This window comes from Ammospiza caudacuta, chromosome Z (genome assembly GCF_027887145.1).
Source record: "Ammospiza caudacuta isolate bAmmCau1 chromosome Z, bAmmCau1.pri, whole genome shotgun sequence".
Taxonomy (NCBI): domain Eukaryota; kingdom Metazoa; phylum Chordata; class Aves; order Passeriformes; family Passerellidae; genus Ammospiza; species Ammospiza caudacuta.
In genome coordinates this window covers 77,404,639-77,430,663 of record NC_080632.1, presented here as the reverse complement: position 1 = coordinate 77,430,663, position 26,025 = coordinate 77,404,639, and the positions used below count along the sequence as shown (strand labels likewise).

General features: G+C 39.5%; 1 protein-coding gene across 1 annotated transcript in view; it reads right to left on the bottom strand.

Moving 5' to 3' along the window:
• GOLPH3 (golgi phosphoprotein 3) overlaps positions 1-18,402 on the bottom strand; it is a 30,758-nt gene extending 12,356 nt beyond the window's left edge. The window contains exon 1 of the mRNA XM_058823499.1: positions 18,085-18,402. Coding sequence (XP_058679482.1) covers positions 18,085-18,300 — 216 coding nt within the window. The 5' untranslated portion in view covers positions 18,301-18,402. The remainder of the gene's footprint in view (positions 1-18,084) is intronic.
• Between the last annotated feature and the right edge of the window lie 7,623 nt (positions 18,403-26,025).

The following is a 26,025-nucleotide window of genomic DNA, read 5'->3' as shown; positions in this document are numbered from 1 at the left end:
TACAGCTTTCCATGAATGTGAGAATACTTGTTTCAATTTTGCACTCAGGTACTTTCAAGAGCGGTATTACATAGATGACCAATACTTATGAAAAGACTACAAAAGCCCTGAATCTCTAAGGTAATTACCAAAATAGGTCCCATATATTTATTTAAAACACCATAAATATGAGTTTGGAAAGGCATGTGAGAAGTTATCTAATCAGCCTTCTACTCTAGAGCTGATACTTTGCAGGTATCAGCTACTCATATAATGCCATTCTGTAATTAAGATTTTGGTTGGCACCAGACATTTTTTGCCAAATAACACACACGATAAAGTGCAGTATTTGCTTGAGCGGGAAGAGATATGACTCCTACATTCTATTTCCAGTCAGTCTCTTTACATGATAATTTTTGAAGTCAGACAATACATACGCAAACTAAAAATCTACAGCACAAACTCACAGGCACAATAAATTTACACTTCTTTATATTCATAGAAAGTTTCAGATTATTATGCAAACAATTAAAGTGCTGATGCTTGTTCTCTTTTTTTAGCAATGAAAGCTGAATTTATTTTTTAAATTACTATTTTTCAATGAAGTGACTTTTCACCACTCCCAGCACCAATTACCAGATGTAAACTCCTCTGTTCCAGTAGTTAACATGGATGGCCATAGGCTGAGGGTTGCAGAGAAATGCAGGCTCACTCATGAGACAAGTCAGGTCAAAAATGACCACCTGAGTCTCTAGTCCAACCTCCTGATGCAAGCAGGTTCAGCTATGAAGTCAGGTCGAGTTGCTCAGGGCTCTATTTAAGCATGTCTCAAAAGCCTCCAAGGATGGAGACTGCACAACCACCCAGAAGTTTTTAACCAACTAGCCCTGAAAGCCAGTTGAAAAATATTACATCCTTCACAAATGGAGCTGCTTGTTTTGGTGGGGTAGATGACAGTGAAGCCATGAGAATGGATCCTGTTGTCACCAACTTCTTATTTTCCTTCTGCCCCCCAGACTCAGAGCTCACAGGTGATCCTCTAGAGAAGGAACATTATATTTCCACACACAGAAATTGTACACCTATTAACAGAGTCAGGAAAGGGATTCTTTTCAATCCAATTACCTGATCTTTCCAGATCATTCTGGTAGATGAATGAGTTGGTTTTGACACCTAATGCAAAGATACCAGACAATCAAAGGAACTTTCACAGAATATCAGTTCAGCACACAACAGTCTAACTAAATCATCCTTTAAATTAACTCCGTCTGCCTGGAGTAACTAGAAATTAATGAGAAGCCCTTATCTTTGATATTCCAAACACGCTCTTGACACCTACTTTAATTGGTATATAGCATAACTAGAAAAGATGCTCAAAAGAGAAACAAAGGGGTGGAGATTAATAATTTATGGGGAGGTGGAATAGCAAAATAGAAAAATGCACTATTTGTAAGGAAACAAGGGCTAAAAGATGATAAACCAAGCTAGCTCACAGATTAAGAGTCAGTACCCAATTTCTTTTCTGTTTTTCCACTCAATTGCTTTAACAGGAAGGCAGAAGTTTTAAAAGAAATTTTAAAACTTCTTTAAAAAACAACAACAATAATGAAGTTTGACAGACAGCAACCAATCTGTAAACCACACACAGACCAGGATGAAGTCAATGCTCACTGGGGGAATTGTCATCCTCCCACCCTCTCCCTGAATGCAACCTGTCCACTGCTCATTACAGCACACAGAACAAGACAGGGACATGGTTTTTAAAACTGTTCATTTATTCCAATTCCTAGCAGTCTCAAAACACTTGATTGAAGATCAAACACCACTATGCAGAAATGCAACTCATTCTATTGTTTAATGCTCTTAAACAATGCTAGTTTTCTCACAAATACAATACCAAGTATTTTTATTTCATCCCTCTTCCTGCAAACTCTCTAACTCAAAGAAATACTTATTTCATTAAAGTTGCTAAGCAGCAGGGGGTAAGACTTACAAAGCAGACTATTTTTATCTGACAGCAATCACACTAGAATAGCACTTTAAGCTATGAATAGCTTGCAAGACAAAATTTTAAATCTACAATGACTCAAAGATCAAAAAACTGTTTACAACTGTCATGTTTATTTACACAAACACAGCACAAAAGCATTTTTCGTCAGACCTGACCTAGAAACTTTCAGCTAAAAACTAGTTTTGCTAGACAAGCAAAAAGGAAAATTAGAATAAAGTTTACATCAAACACTTGTTTCCATACTAACTTTGAAAGTTCGACTTTCCACCAGGATGTGGCAAAGCACAGAGCTGAGACTAAGATCCTCTTTCCACTTTGAGAATAAGTTATTTAAAATCCATGTTCATTAGGCCATTTCTTTCCCACCAGCTCCTGTGGCATTTATTCACTTTCTCCTATTCACTTGGCCTTCTACCAACTTCTAGCTCACACCGGTATTCCCCTTTAGTTTTTTATTAATCACTTGAAACTGCCAACTATTAAACAGTCCATTGTATAACAGAGGCCAGTTCCCAAAACTACCTTACTTTCCACTTCCTGCTTCTACTTAGTCTCTTTAGAGACATTGTTACCCGAGATTTTAAAATTCATAAGGTTGTTTGTAATTTTTCATTTCTTTAAAGAAGATTGCTAACACCTTTTCTGTGATCCAACAGGGCACTGCACCCAGGACCACTATCATTTCGTAAGTATGTAAAAAAATCAGTGAGAAGACAAAAAATGATCAGATGTGTCTCAAGATACTTGGTGCCATGTTAGTGATTTCTATACAATTAAGGCTGCTTTAAGACTTGCACAAAACTTCAAAATAATTTCACTTAAGCACAAAACAGCCAACCTTCACAGATCAACGACTCTCACAGCTTCCAGGCTACTGTCACACTAACTCTATTTGAAACAAACAAACAAAAAATAACTAAAAAAAACCCAAACAGAAAGACCCCACTGAATCAACATCACTATTTTCTGTTTCCTAAGTGCAATTTGAAGTAACCCAGCAGTAACAGTGCAAAAAATGCAATTAAGCTGTAGATGTCATCTCACGTTTATGTAGAAGTACTCCCTAAAGGATTAAAAAGTAAAAAAAAAAAAAAAAACTTTCTTAATACAACATAGAACAAAGGACTCAGAAAGGACTGGGTAATCTTTTACTCAAGAATTTTTTTATTTATCAGAGCTGTTAAAAATCTCTTCCCACTACAAGAATATATATTCTTTCTTCACTTCTTCAGGTAACTCGGAATAGGTGACCAGCAGTTCTACCATACCCGGCACAGACAAGAAAGGAGCAGGGCACAGCAACAAATCCATGAAAATATCTCAGATTCAAGAGAACGAAAGCAAAATGCTTGCAGAATTACAACTCTGAGGCTTCAAAACACACACATGGTAATATAAATAAATATGATGTGTTTAACTCATGTGGTTAAGGGCAGCGGTCTACCGAACACAGACCGCAGCTGCCAATGCATTCTAATCCACAGAGTCTCAAGCTATTGCAGATTACTTTGCAGATCACAGAGCCATTGCAATTGGAAATCAGCAGCTTTTAAAAAAGCATAATAAAGTCATCTAACAGTATGTGAAGGTAAATTGTGGGTTACTAACGCCTACTCTCCAAAAACATAAAGCATTTCTTTATTTTAACTTAACAGGTCCCTCAGGCCTATCCTCAGATCCACACAGCCTCATATTTATTATCACAGGTCAGTGTTAGGTCAAAGTTTTGGCTCTGACTCAGACTCAATTTACATTTATGAGGAACCACAACAGAAGTTTCTCTGGGATAATGCACATAATACCACCCAGTCTATACTTCTCTTACTAAAAGCCTTTTCATTTTAAATTCAAACTAAATAGTATTCCTTAGACCCTCACCTAGCACCCTTTATGAAAACATAAACTAAAACATCGATAATAAATAACCAAAATAAACCAAACAATCAAGGGAACCTTCTAAAGGAGAAACACCACTACAGCTACCCAAACCCTTGAATTCCTGTTCTCAGGAAACTCCAAATTTTTCTATTGTGAAAGACACAAACAAAAAGACTTTGAAATTTGGTAAACAATGCAATTTCTGAAACTTCATGTACAGACAAAACAAATAAAATATTGATTAAACTCTTTCCAGCCATGGCAGCTCAATCAGAAGGGAAGCTGGCCAACTAACAGCAGAAGTGAAAAACTACAACTCCTGAGGATTTTGGGAGTCCCAGCTCTGAGGTAATACACCTTACAGTCTTGTCAGAAAACATCAAATCCTTAGATTCTGGGTTTCTCAGCTAGGAGGCACAATCCAGGTTAAAGAAAGCTTTCACATTAGTAAACGGTAAATTCTGAATTTACAGGTACCCTGTTCTCTATTAGAATAGTATTTCAGCCAAAAAAAAGTGCAAAAAACTCTACCTAGATTATAAAAAATAAAAATCAGACTTCCCAAGCTTGTTGGAGTTTGCTGTTACTTTCCTTTCCTCTGCATAGATGGCACTCAAACACTCTGTTGGGGGCAGCAACATAAAAGCTCTGAGACACAAAACTGTGGGTTTGTTTATATACAAACAAGTGTTGAGCTTTCCTAAACAGGTGTTTCTTCTTTGCTTTCTATTCTTTCCAATGTGCAGCAAACTATTTTTATGTTCTCACAAATCACAGATGACAAACACACTGGAAAATTACTTGCAGGTTCAATTAGGGGCTCTTGCCAAATGCACATGCCAGAATAATAAATATATAGTTTGGGGACAGATAAAACCACAGTGTTCAGTTCTACCGTTCAGATGAGCATAAGAGGAAACAGTCGTCAAGAAATCTAAGCCTGAGATGGACTATCTAAAGTGAATGTGGAACTTGGAAAAAAAAACTTCTCAAAGTCAGTTCAGATCACCTGTAGGACTGGAAAAGGTAAATTAAGTCATCTGCTGGTCTAAATTTTATATGAGCTGGTTTTCATTTTGAATACCACAATTAGCAAAGAGTCTACTTACATCTAGCATTTATACAGCAGTGTCATGGAAGAAAAATGTACCTGCATGCTCACTGTGTGTAGTTAATTCTGAGAAAGATTAATATTTTATATTTATATATATATAAATAAATGTATATGTATATTCAAATTTCTTTTCTTAGAGGTACTAAGAGTGGCAGGGAGAAACACCAGGGGAAAAACAGCAGGAAAAGAAACAGAACAAAATGAATCCCCAGAGTTCAATTACTTCCCCAGCACAAGCAACCCTTGTGAATCACTACTTTTTACCTTGGAGAGATTAATTGTGGTTTTACTGACCTTTCAAATCAATGCCACCACATCACATTTTAGCCTGGCATAAAACCTTGCATGTAACTGGAGAAGGTACGTCCTTCCTCATATCTTCATTTTTAGCCATTTGAGGACTAAGCCAAGGAAGAAGTCCAAAGCCTGAACTGCTGTTGAAGACAAAAGCAGTTCTTCACTCCATGCTGTTCTATCGCCTGAGCCCACAGCAGCATTTTTGTAGTCAGCCAGATGAGCAAGTGGTCTTTCTGAGAGCTAATTGACATTCTCACCAGATTCACCATGCAGGTGAGCAAACTTCAGAGACAGCACAGAGAAGGGAAAGAATGTGGTTGGGACAGACAGCAAAATGTAACAGCATCCCATTCCGTGACAACCCACACTTCAATAGATGAACTGCATTCAAACCCTGAATAGCTTTTATAATCTGAATTGTTTCAGCTAGAACTTAGTCTTTGGGATGAAGAACAGAGGAAAAAAAATTATCTATTATTGGGATACCTGTGCTAAAGGCACTTATGACCAAAATATGCTCAGAAAAGACAAAACTTGCAGCTCCCCATTTCGGACTTCAGCAATGACTACCCTGATGATCATAAACTGGAAGTTACATTATTTAAATCTGGCAAGGCAGCAATAGCATGCCTTTCTGATTCTCTGAAGAAAGAGCAAGTTCTTTCAGAGGCACCTACTAGACTATTATTAACCAACACAAAGCACAGAGAGAACATAATAATATTAATAAAATCATCATCTGTCACCCACTTGAAACCCACTGCAAAAGACAAGCAAAGAAAATTTATCTTGAAATACAACTGTGGCAAGTTGTATTTCATAATGGACTTAATCACAATTGTGACAGAATTTTCACTCTTTCAGTCAACAAGTTCCTCACTCAAGTAGTAGTTTTGTGATGACAGAAAGACAGCTGGGGAGAAAAGAAGGGAAAGGATTAACAGCACACACTGTCCAGGTGGTCTGCAGCAGGTGAAGAGTTATTAGGAAGTTTGGTCTGCAACAATTTTCATGTCAGATGTCTGCTTCCTTCTCCCTACATCCTATCTCCCAAGTAAGAATTGGTCACAAGCAACTTAACAATTTTAATCTGCTTCACAGCTATGACTGCTTATGAAACAAACACTGCCTAAAAGTATTTTGATTTTTAATGAAGAGTACAAGTGGAATGAAAGGCATTGTGCTATCATAATCTCAAAAGAGACAACCACCATCTTAATACACGGTTTCCCTTAAGTAGTCTCTCAACAACTACTAATACTACTTTGAATTTTCAAAAGCAGTTACATCCCCTGAAGAACTTCTACAACACATCTCCTTAGAGCTGCTCCCAAATCCAAATAGACAAAGTACAAAATATAAGCAGAACATAGAGAAAAAGGGTAACAACAGCACTTGGTTTATTATAAATAATGTTTTAGCATAGAATTTCAACTCATTCTGGTGACCCAAAAGCCTAATTTTAAGCATTCCAAATGCATCTATCACCAGCATTCTTCTGTAACAGAAACACTATGTTCTCTTGGATTAAATGGAGATACCACCTGACAGCACTAGGAGAGGACAAAGAACAGTATGGAGCATTGTCTTCTAACACCTGTACATGATTCTGCTCCTATCCTTTCTAGCTGAAGGTGAAACTGCTGACTGGAACTGCTGATTGCAGAAACATAAATGGTCTGACAGTGCTGCAGGTAAGCAAACCTCTTCTTTGTGATAACACAAATGCAAGAAGAAACCTCAGGCAAATCAAAGTCAGTAACTGAGTTACTGGGCAATAAAACAGCAATAAGTTTATGTATTCTTTAGCTATGAAAAGCTGTTAAAAGTTAGTAATTTATTTAGGAATGTCATCACTCTATAAGGAACAACTGATACAGTTTTGCATCTCTTGAACGGGGTCAGAGTCAGCAAGACTGATGCTATAGATGCTTAACTTAATCCCAAGTGTGTTTTATAGTGTCCAACAAATCTGACACCTGACTTTTTCAGTCAAAAACTTCAATTACATAAATTTTAGATTATCCCTTAGAAATAAGGAACCCTTTTAAAAAGCAAACAAAAAAAAAAGGAAGCCTTTCCTTCCAGCATGCTGTTACAACAAGCTTCACAGCCTAATAGAGGCAAACTGGTCTTGGAATGCAAGAACACAAAATTCAAAAAAGTCCACAAACTTTTCCAAGTTTTCAATGACAAACAGAAATGTTGGTCAATGCTAGAACTCCTCTTCTGCAGCCAGCCACCATTTGTTCCACCTCAGCTAGGTCCTTATACAGACCTCTGTGAACCTCTGACTTAGCTTCAGAAGCCTTAGATGGTATAAACATATAAAGCACCTCAAAGTCCAGCAAGAACCAATTAAAAGTCATTCTGCCACTCTAACTAAACATAGTTATTGGAATGTGGGGAAAATGCAAAACAGAAAACAATTACAGAAGATGAGGAAAAGGAAAAACTATTGCAACATTCGTTGAATATAGGCTGTAATGTCCAAAATTGAATTCTCAAGGCAAAGGAAGATGCTGTCAGCAAAGGTATCTCATGTGAACTGATCCATTTTCATCTTCAGGGAACCAAAAAGATATGTTCTTTTCTTTCCAATGCAGGTTACTGTAATTTATTTCAACCTGAATGTAATCACAGCACAGAAGCTGCAGCAGGCAGTAAGTCTCAAACAATACAAGCTGGCATAGTCAAATTATGCATATGCTTTAATGACCCAGCACTTCTTACTTTCTAATATACATTAAAATACATATTTCAGTTTATTAGCTCTTAATAGCTATCAACTTATTACCTCTAAGAAAATCTCATACTCCATGACACTACAGTACTGCACAATGGCAGACAGATTTAAACAGAAAACCAATTCCAGCTTCTCTGGCAGCATTCTTTGGCAACTTCCAAATCAAGTTATTTTGGCAAGGAACTGTATGGCTTAGCCCAAAATAAAATAAAATGTTCAGGGTTAGGGTGTCTTGCTTGAACAACTCTTCAATAATAGCTTCAATCTTTTCCCCCACCAATGGACTTATCAAAAAGGACAGACAAAAAACATCCTGCACAAAACAATTCTGGAATACAAGAATGATAGTTAAGCTGAGAACACATTCATTTTTGCCCCCTGCTTAGATTCCAAGCCACTAAGCAATCCTGAAACACAAAACTAAAGCTTGGTTCAGACAACAATATGTGTCAATAAAATTCTTAATTATTAGCAAATTCTAAAAGACTAACCCTCCATCTTCCTTACTAAATGGTTTTTACACCTACTGTCTATCATATATTGATTTTCACTGTTTCTACAGACAAACCTGTTTTAAAACATTTGGTTAAATACATGACCCAGATTCACTTGATATGGGTGCATTCAGAGAAGGCTATTTTATATGTATTATATAGACAAACAATAGATTTAATTACCAAAAGTATGAGTTTCATTTTTCAGATATCCCTAAAATGGGTAACAAAGGAATTTCAGATACAGTAAAAGAAATAGCTGGAAAAAACATTTTGAAGACATTCTGAAAACAAAATAATTTTAGGAGACATTAATCCCTTTTACCAGTCATCCCTCAGAAATCACAGCATCATAATCTATCATATCCTGTATCCATAACCTTAGGGGGAAGCGAATCACAAAGATCACCAAGCCCAACTCCTGGCCCTGCACAGGACACCCCAAACAATCCTGCCACATGCCTGAGGCATCTCCAGAATCTCACTCCTCCCCACATCCGGGGTTGCCCCATCCCAGCTGCAGAATCTGGCTGGTGGTATCAAACTCTCTCATTTGTCAAGGTCTCTCTGCTGGGCCTCTATGACTTCAAGGGGTCAACAGCTCCTCTCAAGTTGGTGCCGTCAGGAAACATAGTAAAAATACTAAAAAGATAAAAACAAGATGCCCAAAATGTGTAAATATTAAAAAAATATTCAAGTAAGACACTTATAGGAATACTCCGGATTTTCTCATACGTCAAATGAAAAATATTCCAACTTCAATCATGTGCACTTTAAATAAACTGGATTCCTCTTCACATTACATTAGGTCTTTTTCAACCTATACTAGATAGCTCTTTCCTGCAGTCTGACCTTTCAAGGAAGCCACCACCTTCTCAACCCAGAAATTTGCAGGAACATCTAATGGTACATCCTAACCCATGAAACTTTTGAAAATTAAGGAGAGAAGTCAAGCTAGAGTGCAGGAGTGCTTATTACTGGAATATTACAAGGCAAGGACTTTGATGTTTTACTCCAGTCCCTCTTGATTACCTCTTTTAATGCAAATGAAATCATTAGCCATTTACTGGAACATAAATTGTACTCTAGTTATAAATAGAAGATAAGTTAGTGGGGGAAATCTCTGAAATGTTCTGACAGTCAAACATGGAAATACTTTAGGAAAGCATGCTTACATATACTACAAAGCACAGTATTCTTCACAAGTAACTTGTCAGGTATTTGATTAACCTGCCACTGCATTTAATAAGGAATAAGCAACACACAGCAGCTGCTGTCAGGCACTGAAAGCACTAAAGCCAGATGTTACTGCCATGTTTCCAAGCACGTACACACTCACATTACACAGGCACATCTCTCATTAAAATGGAGATAATAAAAAAACATAAATTTTCTAAAGAGGAGGCAACTAGCACACACACACACTGCTGAACCCTTATGAGACCTCTGATTAAATCAACATTTAAGAGTCTGACTGCTCATTTAGAAATGAAAAGACAAACTTAGAAGCCTAACTTTCTTCATGATTAACTGTATACACACGCAGATAATGACTTCAAATATTTGCATGACTCTTGTAAAGCCACCTTCCATCAGTGTCCAATCTCTATTCTCCATACTGGTGCAAAATTAAGATGTAATTAGTTTGTTCAATAACCTTTGATTTCAAAAAATTGATTTCTACTCTACCTCCTATTGTCACTGAACATAACATCTAACATTTATATGAAAGAAATATTTAATTAGAATTTAGTGTCCCCTAGTGCTGGGCTGAGCCTGGGTGGCAGCAAAGTCCCATAAAACTCCCATAAAAAACCCTCAGTCACTTTGACATGGGGGGAGAGATAAGGAAGACCCTAAGTGAAAAAACAAAAGTAAGTGATGCCAAATACTTACTATCTACCACAAGCAGACTGATGCCCAGGTGGTCCCTTGGCTGTGACCACCCACCCTGCTCTCTCCACTCTCTTTTTATGGCTGACCATGGCACTGCACAGCCTGAGGTACCCCTCTGCTCAGCTGGGGTCTGCCGTTCTGGCTGTGCCCCCTCCCAGCCTCTTGCACCCCCTCAATGAAGGGCAGGGCAGAGTGAGAAACAGAGGTGGCCTGGACCCTGTGCAAACACTGCTCAGCAACAGAAAGCACAGGGTGTGTGTTATCACCACTGTTTTCTGTTATCAACATTGTTCTGATCAAAACCAAAAACCATAGCACCATATTGGCTGCTGTGATGAAAATTAACTCTACCGCAGACAGGTCCAGTACACTTCTCCTAAAAACAAAAGGAAAAACCTGCATCTAGTATTCTTACTGATACAGACAAAGCAGGCCCCTTATAGGCCAACTAAATAAGAGGTGGAGGTTTCATTAACTTTGACTAAGCAGGCCACATTTATTAAAATTACAATTCGGTACTTAGAGTGTATCAGCACCCAAATAAAATACCTACACCTCCCTCTCTTCTACCTTTTCTTTTACAGCAGCCACAATTAAAAACACTGTGTAAAACAATGTATTATTTCAAACTGGGGAGGTGCACAATGCTTAATTTTTATTAATATGCATCTGGTCATTAGTGTGGATGGAATTCTAGAGTTGTGTTTGGGTCCTTAAAAAAGCATGTACATAATGGAGAGAGATCCTTCTATTCTTAGTCTAAATATCATCCATCTTCCTTTCAGTTCTTTTCAGAACAAGCTTCTAGTTCCTCACTTGTTTCACTTCTCCAGGTGCAAGCAATCTTCAAGAAACAGAGTAACTCATAATAATGCCATGTCAACATCTTTGTTATGAAGTTAAATAAAAAGTACACCCACTGCACTGGTCTCACACTAAAAGGAACAAGTTCCTTCATTTAGTATTTAACATATACTAACTGAGAGTCCCCGGCATAGTTTGCAGAAGCTCCTAAAGCAGGAGTTCCATTTAAATATCCAGCTCAAGCAGTGTAGCTGCAGTTAGCCCTCCCTGAGTGATTCCTACTGACAGAATATCCACCTGACATTTACTTCAAGCTACACAATGTGTGTCACACACTTGCCTGGTCACTGTGCACTGCAGGAGATAGAATACTGAAATTACAACACAATACATACAGAATGCTTCTCTCATGGTAGAGACTGCCCAGTGTGGAAGTGCCACAGTAAAATCAAGTGTCTATTGAAACAAAAAAAATGGAAGTGCAATGTGCTGTGCTGTACAAGAATGACAAGCTAAACACAAACCTCCCAGTATAAACCATGTACAAAAGACTGGCAGCTAAGGACTCTAAATAACACAACTACATCATGCTATTTAGTAAGACCATAAAGGCAGACGTAGCAAAGATGTAGCAAAAAGCAGCTTACAAGTGCTTAAAAGAGTATCAGCAACGGAAAGATATGCAAAAACCCTGACAACTAATTTCCCAGTGTGATGAATAAATCCTGTAACATCCACAAATAAAAAGAGAGCTTTGAAAATAACTCCTCTCCCTTTATAAAGACCTCGCTTATAGAGTGTATTATCTCAACAGTCCACCACAAACATGGGAAGAAAAAAGAAAAAAAAAGGGTGAAACATGGTAGTTTAGTACAGGTTTTACTGGGGCAGGTGGGAAAGACTTGGCATGCACAATGCTGGCCCACACTCAGAGCAACAGCGCAGTGATTTTGTGGGCTACTCACTTGTGCTTCTACTCATCCAGGCTTACAGACAGTGTACTTGAGGAAAAGCGTAGTTGAGAACTATTTTATGTGCAATCTCATAATTCTTAGGTCTGAAAAGCACATGTGAAATCATTCTGCAATAACATTTTATCAATATTTCTGAGAGAAAGCAAGTTACTGAAATTGATCTAAGACCTGCTTGAAAACCAGAAAAAAACCCAAACAGTTAAAAGTGGCACATGGCTAGTTAACTAATTCTTTTATTCTTTTGCTAAAACTTATTAAAAAATGGACTGAAAATGTTGTTCAGAGGAAACCAAGGGCATTTACTCCAGACTAGTTTCCCCTCTTTCCAGTAATGCAACACAGAGATGAGTATGTGCTGTAGTAATTATTTGATCTGTAAGAAAGTAATTCTAAAATATACTATTTACAATACTTAGTCGGGTCAATTTATCCTCGCAAATAAGTCCATTACATGGGCTTCGACTAATTTAAATAAATGCTATTTATGTAGCACTAAATGTTAGCTACATTAGGATTAAAGAATACCTGAAAAAAACAGTACTTCTTTAATATAAAATATTATTTTCAGTTTCATCATTATTTATCTTCTAGCAGTAAAGAGCAAACTTTTCTTTTATATATATACTTTATTCAAAATGTTTAATAAAAGCAGCTTGCTAAAGGGAGAGGAAGAATAGATATGGTATGTTTTTAAGAGCACTTAAGTTAAAGCTCTGTTTGAGAGCACTTAAACTGGAAAGCACTACCAAAAATGCCCAGACAATGTTTTTGTCTTTGCCCTACACCAGACACCTTGTCATAAAAAAGGGACTTTCCACACTCAAAGTTATCCACAGAAAAATAATATCAATTACAGATTAACCATGCTATGAAAGCAGGGATAACCACACCAACTGCATGCAAATGATTCAAAATCAGCATATCCTCAAAGGAGCCCAAAAGCAGGATTTACTCAGCAGCATGGTAAAGAGGCACTTTACCCATCTTGTAGCAAAGAGAATTGGGATACTCCTCCTCCCACACCTCCTATCTTCTTCTCCTAGTCTGTCATTTATCTATAGACATGAAATACAAAAATAAAAAAGACCAAAAAGGTAGGCAACTATGAAAGAAAGAATTTTTCACCACAGACATTACACACTTTGTTGTTATTAGGCCCTGAACATTTGAGAAAAAGCACTCCTTTGTCCAAGTTTCAACACATTCATACATCACTCTTCAACTGCAATGCGAATGAATTCCCAGGGGACGCCTCTTCGAGTTACACTTGTTTGTCTCAGAAATTTTCCAGCAAAACTTGGGCGCTTCCAAGTTGACATTCAGCCTCTTGCTGAAACCGTTTTCATGAGACAAAAAAAGACTAAAAGGATACAAAGAAGACTTTTTAAAACCTGTTAATTTCTTACAAAGGCAAATCCTCCCAAGACTTCTGCATCACAGTATCCATTTCACTAAGTCAAATCTTAAGAGCAGGAAAAACACCACCCACGCTTTGAATGCTTTCAAAATTCCTATGCCACTTTTCACAAAAGTACTTTTAGGATTAAAATATAAAATTCAGAAACCAACTGAGACACTCATATTTGTAAGAATAATAAGCAACCTACATTTTAATACTAATCTGGTCAATACAAAATAGCCCATCTGAAGCAGGAACACTACTTCCCTAAAAGCTTACTTCAATACAATGAAAAATATCATAAGCTGGAGACCTTCGTGCGACCTATCTGCTCACAAAGCTGTGATGTGAAACCAAATTTTCAGCAATGAATGAAATTTTTGAAGGCCAAACATAAATAACAAAGATCCAAGATAATTTCTGTACCTAATGAAGTGATTTAACATTACTTCATTCCCACAAATGACATTTTAGTCTTCAGCTAAGAAAGGGTAAAAAATCTAAGAAATATTTAATGTTGCAGTAGACTGCAGTAGCCAGGTATTTTTCAGCATACTTAACATGAGTATTCTCTCAGCAAGAGAGGAATTAGTTACAGACCAAATAAATATTTTATCTTGGTGGGTGCTAGGTCTCTCTCTCTGGTTAAATTTGCTCAGTTGTGGCAATTGTATAGAGGATAAAAGCAGTTGAGTGCACTGCTATATTTGACTAGATTCCCAACAACTACCAAAGGAAAATTTCAAAAAGCGGGAAAAAAGAAAAGACAAGCCAAACCCATAACCAGAAGAAACCCTACAAGGATTAAATTAGTGGAGCAAGTTACATAGCAGGACCACCTCACAACCTCTCCGTTTTTATGAGACGGAATTACAAGATGCTGGGAGGACCTGTCATGAAACAGCTACCCTGTACTCATCTCTTAGCTATCATTTTAAAATAAGTTATAATATAACTTCCAATATTTATTACTCCCTTCCTTTGCTTCAGCAGTTCTACACTGTAACTCCCTTTTGCTGTGGCTTTAACCCATCCTATCACAATACTGGTTTTTTACCTAATTCAGCACTGGTTAACTTCAGTGCATGCTTTTCATTCCTATAGCAACTGGCTATTGCTCTGCTTTAAATGGATGAACCTGTCTCTCTTTTCCAGATACGTTTCTGAAGGATTTCCAAATACATGCAGGTATTGTGATGGCTCCCTGAAAAATTTTAGTAATGTATTTTCTTCCAGTTTATTACCTGCTCCTCCAAGGACACCGCACCTGTCGTGTTATGCAAGCATGCACATATTTCAGCTCATATCCCTTATAACCCATCATGACTTTGGAATACAAAAATAGTTATGTGTACACAGAAAATACAGATTGAAGGAGAGCTGTTGGTGGAAAAGAGCAATTAGAAGACAAGCATTAGGTACAACTTAATTAGGCTAAGCTGGTGGGGGATGCAACATTAACAAACAAAAAGGCCATGTCCAAGAAGCATGTACAAATACAGGTAATTGTGTTCAGATGTCAGGAATAGGATTGAGGGGTGGTGTGTTTGTTCTACAGCTGCCAGAAATTCCCATCACTGGATCCATACTGCAGCAGCAACCAGACAACAACTCAAAAGTCTTGCTGTGGTTGTTTACAACCCTCACATCACCTTAGAAACAAGATTCACATGAGTATCTAACAATCTCCTGGAAACACTGAACTCATCAATGCACCACTAAATATCTTCCTGTCACTAAAAACTGTCTCCTAGTAGCAAAGACTCTTCCATGTACACTTAGAAATTATAAAAGTAGCTCTGTACATGTAAGCTATTTTGTATACAGTTCATATGAAATTAAGTCACATCACTATTGTTTAAAATTACCTAAAAATCTGAAAGCTATGTTATCAATACATGTATCAGTAAGTGTTCTGAAAAAGCATCTATTTATAGGGAAATATGTTCTTTGGCCAAAACAGAGTTCTTGTTTTTATATTTTTTATTTATATGTTCTTTGGTCAATCCAGTCTACTTCTTGCATTTTTTTAAAGTAAACATTAAATTGTTTTCTCCTGTTGGAATAAACAGGAAGGATATTCTCAGCTTTAAATTTACAGACTTTCAATCAAGCTTGTATATCAGAAACTTGCCTTTGCCTGTCCCTTAGACTTCATATAGTTTCAAAATTACACTTTACAGACTCTATGTTGTTCTGCTTTGCTTGCTCTCTAGAGAAAGTCTCACTCAAATGCTACAGTAAATCAGTTCTACTGGAAGTAAAGACTTTGTAAAAAAACATTTCCAGATGTGTAAAGTAAGCTGGTTCTGCTTACTTACCATTAGAACAACAGAGAACAAAAAACATTCACACTGGAAAATGAGCCTGTAGTTTTATTTCCAGTTTTGGAAAGAAAACACATGACAAATGGTTTAAATGGTGTACCCTGTACACAAGGGCACAAGCAGGCCCAAAACCAAAGTCTAAACCCCAATGCTTCACGTCTAACAAAGTTCACAAAGAGGGTATGCTACAGCTCCTGCATTTATACCCCCTGCCCTAGAGCTGAAATTACAATTCTTTGTGTCTGATGTCTCAACTGCAAAATCTCAAGGGACTTAGGGATATCCATGCCACTGTAACCATTCAGTTCCTTTTTCTCTACGAAGGAATAACAGATCCCTTTCAATGTATGTCACTGCTGTGCTTAGCAAAGTCAGGTAATTTATAACTTTGATGCACACCATTGCAAAGGCAGACTTTTAGACCCAATATTAACTCTGATGCACCACAAAGACTTGTGCCACATATTCCTCCTGGCAGACACAATGCTCCCTACCCTGAGATCTTTACAGCGTAATGCCCACTAATTCAGCAGATTTAGCACACAATCCTGGTCAAAAAACAGGCTGAAAAATCACCCAGTTTATACCGCCTTCTTCAAGATAAGGTATATCCTAAGCCAGTCCTGCCAGCAATTGCTCCTGCCACTCCTAACTTACTTTCCCCCAACTATTCAGGCATGTAGAAAGAAAAATGCTCATATGCATTCAATTCAACAAGCCCTCAATTTCACAGGTAGAAGCAGAGATCACTATCTACTGAGGTTATCAAGACACCATGGCAAGGTCCACCTGAAATGACAGGAGTATAAGAATATGCTCTGAAACACATAGTCTGAGAGAGAAACACAATGCTCCTGTAGCAGGTACATACACAGATCGCAGAGTTACAGAATAAGATGGGTTGGAAGGGACCCACAAGGATCATTGAGTCCAACTCCTGGCCCTGCAAAGCATCATCCCCAAGAGTCACACCCTGTGCCCAAGAGTACTGTCCAAACACTGCTTGAAGTCAGACAGCTTTGGTGCAGTGATATGGGCTAAAAAGTGAACATTAATCAAGAAAACCACTCTTTATTCACTATCAGCCAGTAAATTTATGGCAGATGCAATGCCCTGTCAAAGAACATATAACTTACCAGCTTCTCTCCCATACTGAAAAGGCAGAGTTTCAAGAGACTTCCATTCAAATCAGTGAACTGGATGAAATTATTTACTTGTCACACAAATTAAAAAACAAAAGCAAGTTTACTTGACAAAAAAAAAAAAGAAAAGCTAGTCGCTTAATCAAATCCATACTGTATCTCACTCATATCTAAAATAAGGGTGTATCACCCTTTAATCAAATACACCGCATGAAATTAAACTGCTTCCCGGATAGAACTCTCATTCCACAGTTCATGTGCTTTCTATATTGACTGCTTTTTTCAAATGAAAAAGAAATCCCACACAGTGGAGGAAGTACACCTTCCTCAATGACTTACTTACAGTATCATGGCAAACTATTAAGCAATGAAATCAGTAAAAACACAGAATTATATAATAATGCCATTTCTTCATTTTGACACGCTTCTCATTACCCACAGCCATTTCTGTCATATAGCCTCCCCCCAATTTTAAGATATTTTTCTCATGCATTACTCTGCAAAGTCTAAGTAGAAAAGAGCTGCTCAGCACCCTAGAGCACTTGAGGACCTCGTAAGTACCACAGTTTTGAGTGACAAAACCCACAGGAGTAGAGCTACCTCCCTCCCACATTAGAGGCACGGATAAACCAAAGGAGGATAAATGTGCCAGGCTCACCCAGGCCCTCAAGTCCAACGCTGGCCTGAAGCCCTGGCCCCCATATCCATGTCCTCCCGGGTCCTCTATATTCCCTCTCATGTGTACTCATATGACAGCCCCTCTGCGAACCCCGCAACCAAACGGGAGCGCCACAAACTCTGCCGGGCTCCCCCTCCCCAAAATCCGTGCAGCTTTTTCCCACCTCCTCCAAAACACCAAGCCTGCTCCAGGCACATCACGTCCCCCATTCCCTCTGCCCCACGCCCCCAGCCACACTCTGCAGCGCCCTTGACCCCATCCCACCACCAGGCTCCTGCTCCCCACAGCACCCCCAAAAGCCGGCGTCCCCTCGGGCACCTCCTGCCCAGCGCCCCCGGCCGCACCTCACGGTCCTTGAGGCCCAGCAGCAGCACCTCCTCCATGAGAGTGAGCCGCGTTTCCTTGGAATCGCCCTTCTCGTCGTCACCGGATTCGTCCCGGCGCCCTTCATCCTCGGGGCCGCCGCCGGCGCCCCGCTCCTTATCGGCGGCGGCGGCGCTGCGGGAGGCCTCGGTCCGGCGCTGCACCAGCCCGGAGCTGCGCTGGGTCAGGGAAGTCATGGCGGCGGGGAGAGAGCGGGGCTCGGCGGCGGCTCGGGGAGGGGATGGGCCGGGCTGGGCTGGGCTGGAGCCGCTCCGCCCTACGCGCCCCGGCCGGGGGCAGTCATGGGCAGCGGGCCGTTCCCGGGGCGGCCGCGCTGGCGGCGGCGGCGGCGGCGGCTCAATATGGCGGCGCGGGCTGATGTCAGCGGAGGATGTGGCAGCGCCGGGCGGGGCGGCGCCGGAAAGGGACCCGCGGCTGAGGGAGCGCGGCCGTGACCCGGGGCGGGCACTGCGCTGCCTTCGGGATCGGGGTGTCCTTCCACGAGTGCCTCGTTTGCACAGCCGCAAGTCTGTTTGGTTTCATACAATCATTAAAGTTGGGAGACCTTCGAGACAATCCAGTACAACCGTCCGCCCAGAACTGCCCCTGTAACCCCTAAACCACATCACCGGCGCCGGATCCAGACGGCTCTTGACCCCCAGGGATAGTGACACCAGCACGTCCCGGGGCAGCCTGTTCCCATGACTGAGCATACGAGTTCAGCCAGAAAACGGGGTCCGACTGCTGGGGTGGATGTGGCGACCTGTGAGCTGCCCGGGCTGTGGAAGGTGTGTGGGCCCAGGACCGTGTGGGGCAGTGACCGTACCCGTGGGTTCGGCACTGGTGAGGCCACACTTGGAGTGTCCCGTCCTGGGCCCCTCACAAAACACTGAGGAGTTTAGAGAAGGGCAATGGAGCTGGGGAAGGGTCTGGAGCACAAGGTTGATAAGGAGCAGCTGGGGGTGTCTGGAGAAAAGGAGGTTCAAGGGGAGCCTTGGCACTCTTGGCTATCTCCCTGAAAGGAGGGTGTAGCCCGGTGGGGTTTGGCCTCTTGGCAGGACAAGAGGATACAGCCTCAAGCTGTGCCAGAGAAGATTCAGGCTGAACATTAGGAAGCATTTCTTCACAGAAGGGGTGATTACACATTAGACTGGACTGCCCAGGAGGTGGGGGAGTCACCATCCCTGGAGGTGCCTGAGGAAAGACTGGATGTGGCACTCAGTGCCATGATCTGGTTGACACAGAACACTGGTGTTCTGTCACAGGCTGGACTCAAAGATCTCAGAGGTCTTTCCCAGCCTGGTTGATTCTGTGATTCTGTGTCCCTGTCCATAGCAGAGGTTGGAACGAGATGATCTCTTCCAACCCAAATGCCATGATTCCATTATTCAATCTATATATATATGTACCGGAGCTGCGCTGGGTCAGGGAAGTCATGGCGGCGGGGAGAGAGCGGGGCTCGGCGCCACTTGGGTACAGACACCTGTCAGGTGAACTCACGTGAGCTCTCAACAGTTTTCACTTCAGATTTTGGAGATGGAGTCCCTCAGTTCTGCTGTTGATGAGCACCTTTTCAAACCTTGAGCCCTTTTGCATGTGGCACACCAAAAAGTAAAAAAATTCCTATCAAGGATAAATCCCATGTAAGTTTTCAGGCAGTGTAATTTATTGCAGAAGAAATGTGGTCATGCTGTTGGCAAGGATGGCTTACACTTTTTAGTTCACAGTTAGAATATTGCATTTAACCGATATTGTATTTATGAGATACATAAATATAAAGATATGTAAAATAGGTATTTAATGTATCAATAAAATACATTAATAAATAGAGTGTTGGTTTTAATGAGTTGTTTGTTTGGTATTTTAATTTGTTGGGGTTTTTTGATTTTTTTTTCTTACTGGACCCTGTTTAGCAAGAGCTCTGAGTCACTCTGAAAGTGACTTTAGCTTTCATTATTCTTCACACCCCCAGTTCTTGCACCCCTTCCTATTGTGACTTGATGACAATTTGGTGCAGCATAAGAAGGAATAGCAGATGGACAATCCTGATCCCCAGAGGATCTGGATCACTCACACAAATGTTTGCTGATTGTTCCTCTTCTGGTTTTTGAGGCCTGCTGATTATTCATAGTTCACTTACAGTGCAACATTCTGATTTTTTTTTTTATCTTTCTGGGTTTTTTGTTAATTAAAATGTTCTGCTGTACCAACTCAAATGCCAAACCAAAGCTGAAGGATATAGCATCACTGTTATTTTTATCAAATTAACGTTTGCTCAAAGAAGAGATACAACAATAGCACTACTAGATGTGTTTCCTGGAAATGTCATTTCTGAGTTGTAATTAAACTCAAATGTTTATTCATTTAGTCCTCTCTGAGCAACTTGGATATTTTCCTGTGGATTACAGTCCAGATGACAGTCATGTAATTAACCTAGGTCATTCCCTTTGCCTTCTTTTAACATAGTCATGGTATTAACTTTTTCCTGTTCTTTGGAAAAACAAGGTTTATTGAGAGCCATATTTAGAGATCAAAAAGAGGTTCCAAAAAGATATTTCAAAAACCTGTATGCAAGCTATCCTGTCTGCTGATACAAATTACTTAGCTGTAGTGCTGCTGTTTAATTTTTTTTTCATGTACTGTTACTGGAAAGAATTTAATCTTTGTCAAGCCTGATAATATTTACCTATTCTCCCAGAATGTAAAGCTATCTGTTAAACATTTTCTGACAGGAATTTTAACAATTCTTACATTTCACTTTCGTGATATCATTGGTATAATTTGCCTTGTGCCTACATTCAATTCACCTTCAAGCACGACTTACATTTTCTCTAACTCCTATCTTAAAGCAATTTTATCATCTCCATTTTTATCAATAGAATGCACTGTTTGGGCTGTTACACTTATTTTCACTTTCCCACTAGATTACTGTGGCATTTAAGTACATTTTCATTTTGTCCTGATTGCATTTTAAAGGTTAACTAATGGAACGTTCATTTTCAGCTTTTTTTTTTTTTTTTTGTCTTTTTTTTTTTCCTTTCCTGGAGGGCCTCAAAGGACTCATCATTACTTCAGTTTTGTGAAAATCAGTCTTTTAAAATAGTTGGTCTAATAGTTCTTAAAAAGTCGCTAATCGTATTATTGATTTGCCCTTTTTTCTGTATTTTGTTACAAAAGCTAACAAATTAGGATCACTAATGGGTTAATAATTTTTGGTTGATCAATTTAGTTTTTATTATGTTGATGTGTCCAGTGAAGTTCCTTATACTTAACAGTCACTTTTTTCACCTAGAAAATCAGATGTTTGCAGAAATTGAATAGTGTCATTTCAAACAAATGCAAAGGCATGAATCTGAGAGTCTTACTTTCTGCTGTGCTAGTTGCAGTTGCCACGATTTGCTTCTCCATGGGAGCAGGGATTACCTCAGTGATGTCAGCAGGAAAAGTGAGTGGAAAACTGATTCCAAGTGTGTATTGGGACAGCAGGTCCCAAAAAAGTAACTTTATTTAACACCTGAGCTCACATTCTCATAACTACAAGCAAATGTTTCACAACTTGAATGTCAGGAGCATGACACACAGCTGGTTGAAGCGAGAAATTGCAGACATCTCAGCTTAACAGATGTGCCAGGCTCTGGAGCTTCAGATGCAAAGGGTGAATCCTACTGCTCCCACCACAGTACTATCACGAGACATAGGTGGGCAGATTTTCTCCTGAAGAACAGTTAGATTAATAGGATGTGCATGTTTTGAAGCTGACAGCAAGAAAACGGGAGTTGTTTTCCAGAAGAAGGCTGCTGACTCTGTTATGGCTCTACTATCCAGCAGTTTCACCAGTCAAGCTTGTTTACATTCCTGTCTGTATCTTCCATTCCCTCCCAGTGAAAGTTTGACACTCCCACTTAGGCCAGTAAAAGCAAGTGTCAGGTGGAGCCATGGCCTGAATCCATGTGAGGATCTGACTTAAAAACAACAGCCAAGAAAAAGGCCATGTTCCCCTGTATGGTTTCAGGGATCTATTGACAGGACAGTCTCATATATAGGCACAGGATCATTGCTGAAGGAGCACTGTGCTGGAGTACAGGTATGGAAACCCAAGGACCAGGACCAAATGTGATAGGAATTCCTTAAGGCCAAAAAGTCTTCAATATCATGCTGATTACAGGCATGCTTCTTGAGTGCTAGACTAGATGTTAATGCTAGCAAATAATTGGAAACAAACTGTTGTCAGAGATTTGTTGTACCCAATATTATCAGTGTGATCTCCAAGAACAGGATTTTCACTGCCAAGAAGAATCAAGATGCTGAAAGGTACAGAGTGATGAAAGAAGGAGATCAAAGAGATAAGAGACAAGACAAGTGAGCAGGCTTGTATGTGATACTGTATGTGGGAAGAAACCAGAGTCAATGGTCAGCTGACCATAGAAGTTGTGTCTGGAACAGAGTGATCATGTAATATGTCTCTTTCAGTTTCAGCTGCACCTGTTTTACTTTTGCTCTTGTTTTCATTACTAAATAAATCCTTCAGTAGCCAGGGTGGACCACCTGGGCTTTTCTTCTTGGTTTTAGGAATGGGTTTTCCAACGCTAACAGCAAATTATTCTAAGTAAAAAACCACTTACTTACAGTTTCAAGCTGTACAACAAACTCTAATTTCACTTTAAATGCCCAACTGCCTGGAAGTTGTTTAAATTGTTAATTTATAAAGTCAAAATTTGCCAGTGTAACTTTTCCAATACCCATTTTTTATGTTTCTCCCTTAGGATGATTCAAGGACAATGTTCTAGGCTTCTCAGAAATTTGTGTATGTAATTACTACTTTCAGCAGCATAAATGCCAGTATTGAACACTGATCTCATATAAAATCAGATACAGCCACTTAGTAATAAAATTTATCTTCAAAGAACTTTGAGTCAAAAACCAGCACATGCTGCTTTTAGGTTTTTTATCTGCAATTACAATAACTTGTGGATTTTTAGAAAAAGAATGACTGGCATTTTAGGAAGACCAAGGCAGAAATGAGAACGTGCTGTGTGCATTTGCTCGTTTAAAAAGCATACTTTTATTTTGAGTATTTCCAGATACTCTAATTTTCTTATCTCTAGGAGAGTTGAAATGATTGCTAGTTCCTGAAATCTTTGTATTGTAATAGCATCTTCCTTCTTGTATCTGAGTGAAATTCTTTGGAAGCAAGGATCTGTACTGGTTATTTTACTATTACAATTACAGTAGTGAAATCATAATGACAAAATTATTAGTCAAAGTGCTGCTTTTAATTGAGAAGTCTTTTCATTTCTACACAGGGGTCCTGTTCAACCAGCATTCCTAGGAAAAATGTGCAGTTTTCTTGACATGTTCATTGTGAAAAATGAGTCCTATGAAACCTTCACCAAAACTGTCTTTGGTATTTCGGGAAAATTTAAAATGTTTAATGCAGTGAATTTTTTACAAGTTCAGCTTCAAAAAATCTTTACTTCACATCCTAATGCAACAAATGCTTTACTATCTGCTCCTTGCAATGTAGAAAAATACTCATCAACTGATTAAAAAATACATCAAGCCAGATGGCGCAAAGAAAATGTTTCCACGGAGTTGTAATTTACAAGATAAATAGTGATTAGAGCAGTATTCATGTTGTCTAAATAGAGAGTACTTGTGTGTGCGTAGAATAAATGTCGAATACTCTTGGTAGGTTTACACCCTCTGGTTATGACCAAAGACCTATGCAGAGAGAGTCAAACAATGAGTGGTAATTTTAGAACTGTAAATATGAGGCAAACAGAGCCATGGGGTCAGTGAGGGAGAACAGTAGAGATTCCAGGAACTAGTAGTCACATTAACTCAGAAAAGGGGCGTGAGCAGCTGGGAAATAGAGAAAAAATCTAGAAGCATTTGGTTGCAGCCATCTCTGAGCCTCTATAAAAGTTGTTGTAAGGGAGATAAGGCTGCATTTCCAAGTTACCTTTCTCCTGAGAAATCAGCCAAGTGCATTGCACTCTCTGTGCTGCTCCTGGCAGAGGTAGCACACCCTGCTTGTGTGGGGTGGTTTGTACTCCTGATGGCAGACAGGAGGTTGTGATCACAGGGAATGCCAGAAGGTTTTTAAGTCTGGCACAGATGTCAGTACCTTCTGTAGTACCTTCTACCCAGGGAGCAGAAAACACTGATAAACATTTGTAGATTAAGTAACACTGGCAGCTCTGGAAGTGTGTCTAATTAGTTTGCTGAAGTTAGCTTTGAAAACGTGGGAGAATAAAATCCAAGTCAAGTCCTAGGGAGCACTCTGTCTCGCCCTCTTGCTGTGAACTGCCTCACATGGTTGACTATGAGAATGGGAGAAAATTCCAGATGTTTTTTGGAGGGGATGTACTTGCCCTTAGCTGGGGAAGTTCAGAAGTGAGGCTCAGCATCAGAGTACCCCACAGCACTGTCACCTTCCTGTGCTGACTGTAATCCAGGTGCCTCTGCTGACTGCAAGGTAGAGAGCTTCAGAGTATTATCCTGTGAACTGATACCCAAAGGATTAAAACAAGTCAAATATGGATTGATATTTTGGGGGGGTTAATTCTGCGCTGCATCATATCTATCTTCTGTACTGTAAAATGGTTTTATTGCTATATCACTGTATGGGATGGCTTTTAAAGCAATTTCACTGGCAAGCACTTAACCATCTATGCAAATACATAAATCTGCTGCAAAAGAGCTGCTATTCAAACAGAAATATTCATAGGGGATCTGCAAAGAATTTTTTAAGTGAATCTAGACTGCAGACCACATTCCTAATTAAAATTGGCCTGATAATTTGAATGGTTGGAACAAGGCTGTTTAGGACAATAACTACATAATAGAGATTCATGAGCATTTTAGCATTGTTTCTAAGGTTAGACAGTTATTAAAAATTTATTGCTGTCCAGTGGAATAAGTACATTTTCATAAGTCCTGATTGCATTTAAGAGTTTATTAATGAGCTACAAATGTGTAAGGACTCCTGCTATGTACTAATATAGCACCAAACATAAGGCTACATTTACAGAACTAAGTAAAGATCACATTATCACAGGATATTCTGTGTTGGAAGGGACCCACAAGGACCATCAAGTGAATGGCCCACATGGAGATTAAACCCACAACCTTGGCATTATTAGCACCATGCTCTAACCAACTGAGCTCATCTCAGGATTGAGAAGTACAATATTTAACTATGAGACACAGGGTGAGGCAATTCTAGAATGTCTCCTGTTTTTTTAAATTAGCGTTTGTAGCTATCACGGTGAATTCAATTAGAGCAGAAACCTGACTAGTAGTCAGAAAACTCAGAAAAAAAATGTGGTTTTACCATCAGCCTTGTACCTCCATAGAATGCTCATGTTTCTGCTTGTTAGTGTGTTTCTTCTTCTCTCCCTGAAAACTAGATTGAGAAAGAAGATAGAGAACTGGAAACTTCACTGTTGAAGGCAAAGAGAGCCAAAACAACACCAGAAATACACAACAAAGCTGGAAAGGTTACAGGACTCTTTTTCTAGGGATGCTGGTACGGGGAAGGAGGACTCTCCATCCAGAAGCCTCGCTGGCTGCAGAGTGAGCTGGCAGCTTGGTGCATTTCCCTGCATGCCAGACATGCAGCAGCACTGAGCCTGACAAAAACAGTCTTGAAAAACTTGGCAAGAGAGTGGTTCCCCAAAACTCTTTTTTGTATCTGGGGTGAAAAGGAAAGGAAGTGTGAAAAAGTGCTTGCATCACTTGTTCAGTTTGGTGCACTGGTGTCACACGGAGGGCCATTTACTTCTGGATCATTATATTTATTTTTTTCTAAAGGCACTAAGTTCTTGCAAATGTTACCTTGATCTGGCCAGAAGAAGCTTTCCTTTGCTCTTGAATCCACTTACATTAAAACTCCAAGCCAGAACAATGGTATCTGTGCC